Source organism: Vanacampus margaritifer, chromosome 9 (assembly GCF_051991255.1).
Source record: "Vanacampus margaritifer isolate UIUO_Vmar chromosome 9, RoL_Vmar_1.0, whole genome shotgun sequence".
Taxonomy (NCBI): domain Eukaryota; kingdom Metazoa; phylum Chordata; class Actinopteri; order Syngnathiformes; family Syngnathidae; genus Vanacampus; species Vanacampus margaritifer.
The window spans coordinates 16,755,843-16,766,633 of NC_135440.1; the positions used below are offsets into that span (position 1 = coordinate 16,755,843).

General features: G+C 39.5%; 2 protein-coding genes across 3 annotated transcripts; one reads left to right on the forward strand and one right to left on the reverse strand.

Moving 5' to 3' along the window:
• trip13 (thyroid hormone receptor interactor 13) lies at positions 1 to 10,113 on the reverse strand. 2 transcript variants are annotated; one of them, XM_077576671.1, is made up of 14 exons: positions 9,909 to 10,113; positions 4,546 to 4,615; positions 3,746 to 3,905; positions 3,552 to 3,678; positions 2,851 to 2,906; positions 2,592 to 2,682; positions 2,432 to 2,504; positions 2,276 to 2,339; positions 2,121 to 2,207; positions 1,364 to 1,470; positions 1,128 to 1,281; positions 941 to 1,053; positions 792 to 861; positions 1 to 710 (listed from the first exon to the last, which is right to left on the reverse strand). In XM_077576671.1, the coding sequence occupies exons 1-14, from the start codon at positions 9,919 to 9,921 to the stop codon at positions 615 to 617; spliced, it is 1,281 nt and encodes a 426-aa protein (XP_077432797.1). In that variant the 5' UTR covers positions 9,922 to 10,113; the 3' UTR covers positions 1 to 614. The 2 variants fall into 2 exon arrangements, with proteins under 2 accessions (XP_077432797.1, XP_077432796.1); XM_077576670.1 differs by lacking the exon at positions 9,909 to 10,113 and adding an exon at positions 4,836 to 5,054.
• On the forward strand, positions 4,958 to 10,415 carry brd9 (bromodomain containing 9). Its single transcript, XM_077576669.1, has 17 exons — positions 4,958 to 5,102; positions 5,675 to 5,883; positions 5,965 to 6,093; positions 6,174 to 6,303; positions 6,377 to 6,434; positions 6,589 to 6,733; positions 6,823 to 6,933; positions 7,687 to 7,847; positions 7,927 to 8,059; positions 8,155 to 8,230; positions 8,321 to 8,416; positions 8,485 to 8,617; positions 8,705 to 8,816; positions 8,897 to 8,953; positions 9,018 to 9,123; positions 9,953 to 10,123; positions 10,196 to 10,415. The coding sequence occupies exons 1-17, from the start codon at positions 5,036 to 5,038 to the stop codon at positions 10,276 to 10,278; spliced, it is 1,977 nt and encodes a 658-aa protein (XP_077432795.1). The 5' UTR covers positions 4,958 to 5,035; the 3' UTR covers positions 10,279 to 10,415.
• The last annotated feature ends 376 nt before the right edge of the window (positions 10,416 to 10,791 follow it).

Sequence of the window (10,791 nt, forward strand, 5' to 3'; positions counted from 1 at the left end):
TTGTGCACAAACACAAAAAATAGTTTATTTCAGTTATGTACAACAGCTTTTAAAGGGTGCAAATTTGATTTGCTCGCATAAATATGGATTAATGTCCCTTTATAAACTAAACTAACAAATCTGTTTAAAGTATATGCTTTTTTATTTTTCAGATGTGGCAGAGGACATTTTCTTAATGCTCAAGCCTGCATATGCGACAATATCCATCAGACTTGAGGTTAGGGGGATCCGAATGATCACTGTAAAAATTCAAACAAGTTAACATAAACAGTTTACAGTGCCAACATATGTGGCACACTCCATTACCGGCGTACTGCTTTTCATTTAAGGCTTGTATGTGTTTTTCATACAAATGTTGACTTTACTATTAGGGTAGCATATGTTAGCAATAGTTAACATGTACCAACTACAAATTTGGATTTGACCCACTGTGTAGGCATCTTGAACACTTCCCAACTGGAAGAGAAACGGTTTGAGCTGTTGCACAAACAAATTTACGGACAGCATTTCTTAACAATAACTTTCTGTGGCTGAATCAATTTGTGTAAACATTCAGCACTAAGTTACCTGATGATGCCTCATAAAAAAAATGAAGCGTGTAGACTACAAATGTGTCAGACACCATTTACAAGATGAGCTTTTTCCTCCTTCTGCTTATCCACAGCCTGGTCGAGGGCCTTTAGAAAAATTTCCAGAGTCACTCTGGGCGTCTGCGGGGGGAAAAGAGCATGATTAAGAAACAACACAACTCTTATTTGTATGTTCCTTTCAGATTTCAATCCAAAGCTTACCTTGACGAAGAGTGCATGAGCTAGAAAGGGTAATTTCCTCAGTGCTCGTCCACTCATTCCTTTGCTTTTTCTGAAAAAACAAACAAATGAAATGTTCCACAGAATAGCACATGACTGGCTGCTGATGCATCATGGGAAAGTGTACTCACAAGGCGATGTTCCTCAGGGTCAGGCTGTGTTCAGATATATCACTCTTAGCAAAGCCCATGGTCTCCAGCTCAAAGATAGTGAAGAGGGGCTGCCGCGGGTAAATGATTTGACACTGCACACATAAGGGAATCGTTGTTATCGCACACGTTCACACGCTCACATTCATTGAGGAGTGAATCCTCTTACCTTCATAAGCTCCTCAAGGCAGGAAAGAAAGATGTCATAGATGCCCCTCTCAGACGGAGGTCCGATGTACTGCTTGATGTCCGCTCTGTCTACAAAGGCCAAGTCGATCTTTTCGGTCATATTGGAGGTAGTAAGGATCACCACGTTGGAATGTCTGAAATAAGAACCTGAATGTTAACATCATGGTAGAAGGGGGAAGAAAAAAAAACGTGAAATGGTGGGTAAAATTTTCCAACTGTTTGATTTGGTCCAGCTGAGTGAGGACAGCGTTGACCACGCGGATGGCGTCAGACGGTTCCGTTCCCGCCTGGCAGGCGTTCCTTGCTGCTGTCAGACTCTCCACCTACCATCAGTGACACAAAACAAACAGCCCCTTTGGATTTTGGAGCGAAATACACATATATATGAGCCGTGAGATTGGCTGATGATAAATCCCTGCCTCTTGCCCGTTTACTGGACAGTACACAAGTGTTAAAAATTTTAGGGGGGTCAATTCAGTCTCTGACTAGAGTCCTACCAAACCAACAAGAATAAAAAATAAAGCCATCTTCTAATCTGCTTAAAGTTAAAGAAAAAGTGAAGCGCATTGAGCTAATCATCTGATGTCGGATAAATTTGTCTACTGAGGTGCGCTGATCGCTCACATGATACGTGTATGGCATATTTTACCAAAATCTTTGCTTGAACTTTTAACTTTTGTGCTTTCAGAAAAGAATTTGAAACAAACCCAATTGGCTCATACTCGAATTACCATAAAGTCGTTGATGAGGACTTTCAAGATATAAACTGCAAGTACTTTTTCCGAGCAAAAATCATGGTTAAATTGCTTGAAAATTTCACCAATCTACACTTCTAATTAAACTCCTAAATTAGCATAAGAACATTTTATATCCTTTAAGTTATTGTTATGACATAAAGCTAATACATTGCAATGGCTGTCTGTTCCTGCAAATGCAATAATGATAAGGACTGATAGATTTGTGTTTTGTTTACCTCATCAATGAGAACAAAAACAAGAGCATCTTTGTCATCTATTAGCTGCTGAATCTTCTGAAACATCTTTGTGACCAGTTTGCCGCTCTGCAATAAAGATGTGTAGTTAGGAACCAAAGATCCGTTCCCTAGACACCTGGAAAGTGCTCATTTACCTCAGAGAACCACTTTGAGAACAAGCTGTGGCTGTTTATCTCGACAAACTGTCCATACGTGTACCTGCAAGGAGAGGTAGTAGAGTGTGCACAGGAATAAAAACAGCAGGTGCGTTCGAAGCCCAGGCGGTTTTAATTAAATGAAGGTCTTCTCACCGACTTGACAATCTGATTGACAGCTTCTGGGCAAGAGCTTTGCACAAGGATGTTTTCCCGGTGCCTGGGGGCCCTGGAAGTGCGAACGCAGAAAAGTCTTAACATCTGCGATACAACAATTTGTAATAATAACCGGGGTATTGTTCTTTAAAATTGATACCATGGAGCAGCACGACACGATTCCATGAAATCAGGTTGCTGTTGACGTTTTTGTCCGAGAAGTAAATTGTTGTTGTGACATAATTCAGTAGCTGGAGGAGAACCAGAGTCATTTCAAGTTGAGTACTATGCTGTACCTGAATTTCTATGTAATGATGGCATAATAACGACAGCATATTCACAGACTAGGGATTTGATATTTGATTTCATAGACAGACGAGATTACTTCATTAACCCTGCGGAAAATTCATGTGCTTTACCTGAGTTTTGACCCCACTGTCATACACCAAACTCTCCCAAATACCATGGAAATCAGCTGCGAGAAAACAATGAAAAAATTATTCAAATGCATAATTGGAAGCAGTGAATATGAGTCCAAAAATTGTAGTTTTAAAAGGTGAAAACAGGTGATTGAGTATTAAATAAAAGATGCATTTTCTCATAATTATCAGCAGAAAATCGAGACAGCAAAACCAGCTTCTTCACGTAACATACTCCTTTTATATGGCGCCCCCTGGTGTTCAGACTTAGACATCATCATCAACTGAAATGGCTTAGCGTACAGGCCGTTTAAAGAACATGTATTGGATATTAAAAAATTCAGTAACAAGCTGCTCTCCTAAAAAGTTTTATACTTGAGTAAAACATGCTATGTTCAAGAAAAAAAGTTTTGTTTTATTAAACAATATTTGATTCTTTAAACAATATTTGATTTAAATTAACAAATTTGTATCACAATTGTAAGAAGTAATGGCATTCTTATCAGTATTATGTATTGCTGAGTAATCAAATATATTAATTACATGAATATTATATTTTATGGCTATGTAATAGCACTCATCTTACACTTGTAAAATGCCTCGTTTTTATTATTATTCTTTGTCCAAATGGATGTATAAATAGATTAGTATTACAGTGAGCATTTAAAACTTAGTGTTCTCTCATGTATGTCTTTAATCACCTGCTGGAAGCAACCAGTGGTTAGCCGCTGAGAGCTCCTCATCCTCCTCCAAACTAAGTGTGCTTGGTCCATCCTCATTCAGGGTGAAGATGTGGAAGGAAAGCGTGCAACTCGTCAAATCGATCGGCTGAGCATGGAGAATGAACAATGACAAAAGATCAACGTAAATAACCACCAAGCTCAAAATAAACTACCTGTGTTGGCATCTCTTCCTGATCAACAATAGCCACGGATTCCACATGAGTATGCAGGAAGCCTTCATCAAACTCTGTCCACTTGTAGTTTCCGAACACCATGCTGTGGCGACTTAGAAGAGCCTGAACGTGCATCCTCACCTCAGGCAGTTTAGCTGTGCTACATTGTCAACAAGATACATGGGGCGAAGGGAACATATCAACATATAACGACACACATTTTTATCGAAAAATAATACAATGCTACAACCAATAAAAACACTGTGAGAGTTATCAAGTTAACTGATTTAATCAAGTCTTATATATAGTGCCAATTTATGACAGAAGTTACCTATCTTATATGGAGCAGAAGAGAAGCACTTAACTGAATCGTATATGTGTAATTGTGCATGCAGTGGGCAACGTTGGAAAGCAAAAACTCGGTCTAAGGAAGAAAACAACAGTCTGTCTAAAATGATTGGGTTGAAGAAAAAAAAACATTACAGAGGAGAGACACATAGGGTAAAGACTAGAGAGAGAGAGAGAGAGAGAGAGAGAGAGAGAGAGAGAGAGAGATGGGATGTGTACCTTGGGTCAAATTGGTTGGAGAACAGTGAACCAGAGCACAGTGTACAAGATTAATTGTATTAAAAATAAGCATGCTTTGTAATGATGATACGCAGGGATAAATGTATTACTGTGGCTAAATTAATTAGCAGATGTAAAAGTGGCATTGATGGCTCCACTCTTGGAAAAACAGGCACCTGGCTGCCACCTACAACAGGGAAAAGGAACACCCAATGTAGTAGAACTTAACCCACCTTTGGGATTTAACGTGGACCTCCAAATGGATTGTTTGTTTTCTCATGTCCATATCGTCACTTTCCATTGCTGTTGACAAACGAGCGACATTATGTGAAGGGGGATAAAAAAAAAACATTCCCAGCTTTGACGACGACTCTTTTGCTCGGAATGTGAGAAATGAAAAACTTCATGATTGTACAGTAGCTAGCTAGGTAAGTAAGTAAGTAAGTAAGTAAGCACAGCAGCTAAAAGTTGTTGTTGCTATGAAACCAAACATAACCAAACGTAGTGTAAAATATATACATACCAAATTGTAATTTACTGAAGCGACGTTGACGCTTTATCGAAAGAATAAACGGTGAAGTCCTAAAGCTCGAATTCAGCGCGCTGCTTTTTGAACCGGAAATACTAAACAACATTCACCTAACGTCATTTCCTGTTAGCGTTCATGCTAAAGCCAATGCTAACGAGAATGTCTGTTCCACGGACTGAATAAACCTACGTTTTATGTGTAAATATTGCGAAATGGGGAAGAAACATAAGAAACATAAACCGGAGTGGAGAACTGTTGATGGTAATCGAATGCATTTGAGACATTTTATTACTTAACGTCTCTGTTATTGTTGTTGCTGCCGTTGTGGTAGATTCACTTGCTAGCAGTGGCAGCGAATCCAGTTTGTTTTCAATCATCTACTGCAATATTACACAAACAATTGTTTTGATAATTATACAGCTGACGCGCTCTTAAGTAGCATACTGTTTTCACTGTGCTGTCTGTTATATGTAGTACTGTACAGTATTTCAACCACACGTAGTTTTTCTACCATAGTGCATTTTAGTAAGTCAGGTTTTATGACAATACAAAAGTATTATAAACATACCACCAATTGTAGTGTTATATTATGTGACTATTAACATGCTATAAAGTCTCATGCCCACAATGTTTTTATATAAAATAGAATGACGTGATAAAAATAAAAACAGACTATTTCAAGAGGATTCCAATTGCCCTGAAAAAGCATAAACGCTTTTACGCAACATTTCAGCAAGAGATAAGCCGATATGGTTTAGCAAGTCAAAATGTCTTCAAAAATAATTGTATCCTCTACACTTTTCGATAACTACCTTACCAAAAAACGTTTTCAGATTATGAGGACAAAGCATTGGAGAAGCCGCTGAAACTTGTGCTTAAAGTCGGTGGCAGCGAAGTGACAGAGCTCTCGGGTTCGGGCCATGACTCCAGCTACTATGATGACAGATCAGACCATGAGCGCCACAAAGAGAAAAAGAAGAAGAAAAAGAAAAAGTATGACAAGGACAAATATGTGGACGATGAAGAGAGAAAACGACGGAAGGTCAATTATGAGATGACGCCTACATTTCAACGTCAAATTGAAACATTTTGTTCAAATACTATTTTGTCTATCATCTAACAGGAGGAAAAGAGGAAGAAAAGAGAGCGAGAGCAGACTGAATCTGAGGCAGCACCTGCCACTGCGGTCAGCACGGGGGTGCCCGTCGTCGAACCTTTCATGATATCAAAAACTGTGAACATCAAAATAGAGGTGAGGAATGCTAATTAAAGCCTAATGTTGACACGTCTTGTTTTGAGTGTGATAATCACACAAATGATGTTATCAATCAGCCAGAAGAGAAGAAAAGGAAGAAGGAGAAGTTTGAGAGTGAGCCTGAATTTGAGGAATTTCACCCCAGCATAAAGGTTGAAGTTGAGCAGCAAGGAGAAAGGCCCATGCGAGCATGTCGGACACAGCATGGCAAGGACCAACTTGATGTTATCAAGATCAAAATGTGTCATGAAATTGCTAAATTTTTGTTTCCCAAATGCAGAGAATGAGTCCACGCCTCGGCAGCTACTACTTGAGCACTTTCTGCGCCAGCTGCAGAGGTGAGGTCGGCGAAAGAACTGTTTCCATTTGGTCTACATCTATGGCATAAACAGTGACGTTTAAAAGTGTAGTCCAAGTTTGCGCACAGCAGAAATACTAAACTAGTCTCAGCAAGACTGTCCTAACCATTGTGTTTATATCTTGTCCTCACAGAAAAGATGCCCATGGATTCTTTGCCTTGCCAGTAACAGATGCCATTGCTCCGAATTACTCAGTGATCATCAAACATCCGATGGACTTCAGCACCATGAAAGACAAGATTGCAAACAATGAGTACAACACAGTGACGGAATTCAAGGTGAGATAAGAAAATTGCCACTTGGATAAAAAGTAGCAAATGGAATGATTTTTGACGCTCTGCCTGTCTGAATCCATTGTGTTCTTTAGGCAGACTTTAAACTGATGTGCGACAACGCCATGGTTTACAACCGTCCAGAGACGGTTTACTATAAGGCGGCCAAGAAACTTCTCCATACTGGTTTTAAGATGATGAGCAAGGTAATCAATCAGTGCATTAATACAGTACACGTTTGCACAAGATGGCACAAAATTTAGCAGCCGAGGTCCCAGATGTATTCTTTTGAGTACCAAAAAGAGACCTATGTATGAAATGAAAAATATTATCATTCCTATAGTGTATATATTGACACATACATACATGAAAATGTTTAACTCATTCACTGCCATTGACGGCTATAGACGTAAAAAAAAAATCATTTTAACTATTTCTATTAGTTTAAAAATGTTTCCACTTTTGTTAACAAGAGTATGAAAGTATTTAGAACAGATATAAAATCGTGAGTTAACTAGTGAATTCATGCGATTAATTACAATGACAAATTTTAATCGCCTGACGCCCCTAATTTTTAATAATCTTTTTTTTTTAAAGAAAAAATATATAAAAAATTAGGTGCGTCAGGTGATTAAAATTTTTCAAATTTTAATCGCCTGACGCACCTAATTTTTAATAATCTTTTTTTTTTAAATAAATAAAAAATTAGGTGCGTCAGGTGATTAAAATTTTTAATTGTAATTAATCACATGACTTCACTAGTTAACTCACGATTAATAACAAATTTAAATCTGTTCTAAAAGTGCAATAAAAAAAAAATTCTAGGTTTTCATACTCTTGTTAACAAAATTGGGGAAAAAATGTTAAACTAATAGAAATAGTTCAAATGAATAGGCGTCAATGGCAGTGGATGAGTTCATTTGGGTGTGACATTAAATGTTTCCGATTTTTGTTCTCAGGATCGCCTGTTGGTTCTGAAGCGCAGCATGTCTTTCATGCAGGACATGGCAGCCGTTTTGGGAGACGAAGAACTTGCAACTGAGGTACCTCCAACAGAGATAAATCCTATGCCAGTGGAATCAGCCAAAAAGTCAAAGAAACAACCCGCGAAAGAGATTAGGTAAGTTATTTGGGTTTTTTTTTTAACTGAAGGAGGAATCCAATCGGGTAAACTGACAATAAACACTGTCTGATTTCAGCTACCTTTTTGAGCCGGAGGGGAGCGCCTGCAGCCTGACTGACAGCACAGCAGAGGAACACGTTTTAGCCCTAGTGGAACATTCGGCCGATGAAGCCCGAGATCGCATCAACAGATACATGCCAAATTCAAAGGTGTTGTACTTTCCATGATCAATATGTTTGATCGCGTTTCCAATATGTCAGCGCTTTTTTTTTTTTAACCAATACGGTCTGCTCATTGCTTTTAGATAGGCTACTTGCAGAAAGAATCCGACACTTCTCTCGCGTACACAGTCGTCAATCAGCTCGATCCCGATGCAGAAGGTTTGATACTGTTGCATGTTTTCTACCCCAAGATGTGTGATTAAACTTTACACTGCAAAAAATAATACCCACACGTCTTTTTTTTTGCAGAAGAGGAGACCCACAAAGTGGACTTGAGTTCTTTGTCCAATAAGCTTCTTCCCGGATTAACAACGTTGGGCTTCAAGGACGACAGGAGACACAAAGGTACATATGAAAAACGCTTGCTTTTGAATTTCAGTTACATCTTCGAAATCATGTCGTTTCTTTCGCAGTGACTTTCCTGAATAGTGCCTACAACATTCAGAGCCTTCAGAAAAACTCAGTTTTTCCAGACCTGCTTCCTGATGAGTCCGACTTGCTGTGCTCTGCGTATGGGGATGAAACGGGGGTGCAATGTGCTCTGAGGTAGAGATGGAGAGTCATCACTATTGGAGAATATAAAAGTGTCACCAATTTCAGCTTGTGTGCTATTTTTTTCCCCCCCACTCTAAGCATACTGGACTTTGTGAAGGGCTGTGGAAGCGTCACCAAGCATTGGGTCGATGGAATTCTCGATAAGATGACAGGAGGCGATCACGCCAATGCCGCCAATCAGATCCGACAGGTCTGCGGCTCGCGACATTGTTACATATTGATCGTTACGTGTGCCTCAATTGTGATCCTTGATGCTTTTTTTTTCCTCAGAAGAGAAACATGTTGATGAAACCTGATGAAACCAAAACGGGCCTCTGTGACATGCAGGTAGGTGAGCTGCATTGAAGTCAAACAACATCCATGCTCTGACTCGGGTTGTTTTGGTGTTTAGATGGTGGATGGCGCCGGTCTCGGAGACAGCAGTTCGGTGTTGGATTTCATGTCGCTGAAGAACTACCCCGACATGTCTCTTGATATATCCATGCTCAACACGTTAGGTATATTGTCCACATTTCCAGGAGCGGCGGGCCCTTCTACGATTGCACTTTTTATCCCGCTCATGTAAATGTAGTGAATATTGGCAAATTTAGAATGTAAATCATTGCGCTCTTATTTGCAGCTGCAAACGGAAAAGTTGAACATGTTCAAAAACAAGCTCTTCACAACAGGCCCGCAGAGATCATATTCCACCCGCATACACTCGCTGAAAATGTGACATAAGCGTAACAGCATAGAGCACTTCAATTTGGCTGCAGATTTGTCCAAATGTTTTCAGGTTCAGTGACTTTTATTCTCGCTGAGTTCAATGAGGCGGAGCGTTAAGCAGCATTATCACGCACCGTCTTTCATAAACAAGCTTGTTTCCATGACAGAGCAGCTGTCTTATCTTCCTTTTTGTAATTTCTTCACAGACCAGCTATATTTATTTTTTATATATATATATATTGAGCTCAAATTTGATCAGAATTATTATTATTATTATTTTTTTTAATTAATACTTTATTTGCCTATTTAGACTTTGTCGGCATTTTGTGGCCTCTCATGGCGTGAATAGATTCATTTTCCAGCAAATAATCAGGGATAGGTTCCACAGAACAAAATGAAGTGAACATTGAAATGCAAATTTGCAGGCAATTACTGTACCATATACAGGAACTACGACAACGAGTTTCTTAACTCCTGTTGGCCTGACACAATGATCTAATACTGTCACTGGATGTTAAAAAGATCTTAAGTCATGCTTGTCTGCAACACTGTGAGGTTATGTGTGTTATTTTTTTACCGGAATAGCACATCTTAGTTCATTCCTCCCATCCAATATGGCAGGTAAAGGTGTGAAGAAGGAGCCGGGAAACGACGAGGGCCAGCAGCACTTCGATGACGCCGACAAGCTTCTGCAGGAGTTTCAGGAGGCTCAGGTGGACAGAGTCGGCTCCAGGCCTTCGTCCAACCTGTCGTCCCTCTCCAACGCCTCCGAGAGGGATCAGCACCACTTGGGTAGCTGTCAATTTGAAGTATTGACAAACCAAAGTATTGACTCTCAACTAAATTGTTTTGTTTGCTCAACAGGGAGCCCGTCGCAGTCCGAAATGGTTCATGATCCGTATGAGTTCCTACAGTCTCCCGAGTCGGCGAGCCCAGCCAATAACTGACCACGTTATTTCATTCTTCATCTGCATCGACAACGCCCGTCACCGTGACGTTGGACTGGTGCACTACTTATAAACCTACTTGTACAGATTGTTGTTTTTTGTATGAGTCAAACAGTAAAAATGAATTCTTGCACGTGTATTTATAAATATGTGTGGTTTCATACTCTGCAACCTCTATTTTGGAAAGTAGAAGTCTACACATCATTCAAAAGACACGAGGTGAAATTCTTACTAACTGATTTGCTGAAAACAACAGTATCATAAACAATTCAAGAACCCCCCATTTACTAGTTTATCGCTATATGGTAGTTGCTTGAAGACGTGGCATACTGCATTGTTTCTATTTAGCTACATGAAAAGAGTCAAAAATATTAAAAACGTCTCAATAAAACTCAGTTCTCTACCGCTCCCAAATGCAATCACAAAAAAAAAATGGCAGTGTCAAACAAAATAGCTTATTATCGTCTTGGTCTGTGATTGTGAGGGACATGAACGCAACACTAGCAGGTCGGC

Excerpts from the sequence above, each read along its gene's own strand:
- trip13 (XM_077576670.1), bottom strand. The coding sequence starts at position 4,947 with ATGTTGTTTAGTATTTCCGGTTCAAAAAGCAGCGCGCTGAATTCGAGC. Across the intron at positions 3,679-3,745 it reads AGGAAGAGATGCCAACACAG|CCGATCGATTTGACGAGTTG; the intron begins GTAGTTTATTTT and ends CTCCATGCTCAG. Across the intron at positions 2,683-2,850 it reads ACAGTGGGGTCAAAACTCAG|CTACTGAATTATGTCACAAC; the intron begins GTAAAGCACATG and ends GTTCTCCTCCAG.
- brd9 (XM_077576669.1), top strand. The coding sequence starts at position 5,036 with ATGTGTAAATATTGCGAAATGGGGAAGAAACATAAGAAACATAAACCG. Across the intron at positions 5,103-5,674 it reads GGAGTGGAGAACTGTTGATG|ATTATGAGGACAAAGCATTG; the intron begins GTAATCGAATGC and ends AAACGTTTTCAG. Across the intron at positions 8,618-8,704 it reads GGGGTGCAATGTGCTCTGAG|CATACTGGACTTTGTGAAGG; the intron begins GTAGAGATGGAG and ends CCCCACTCTAAG.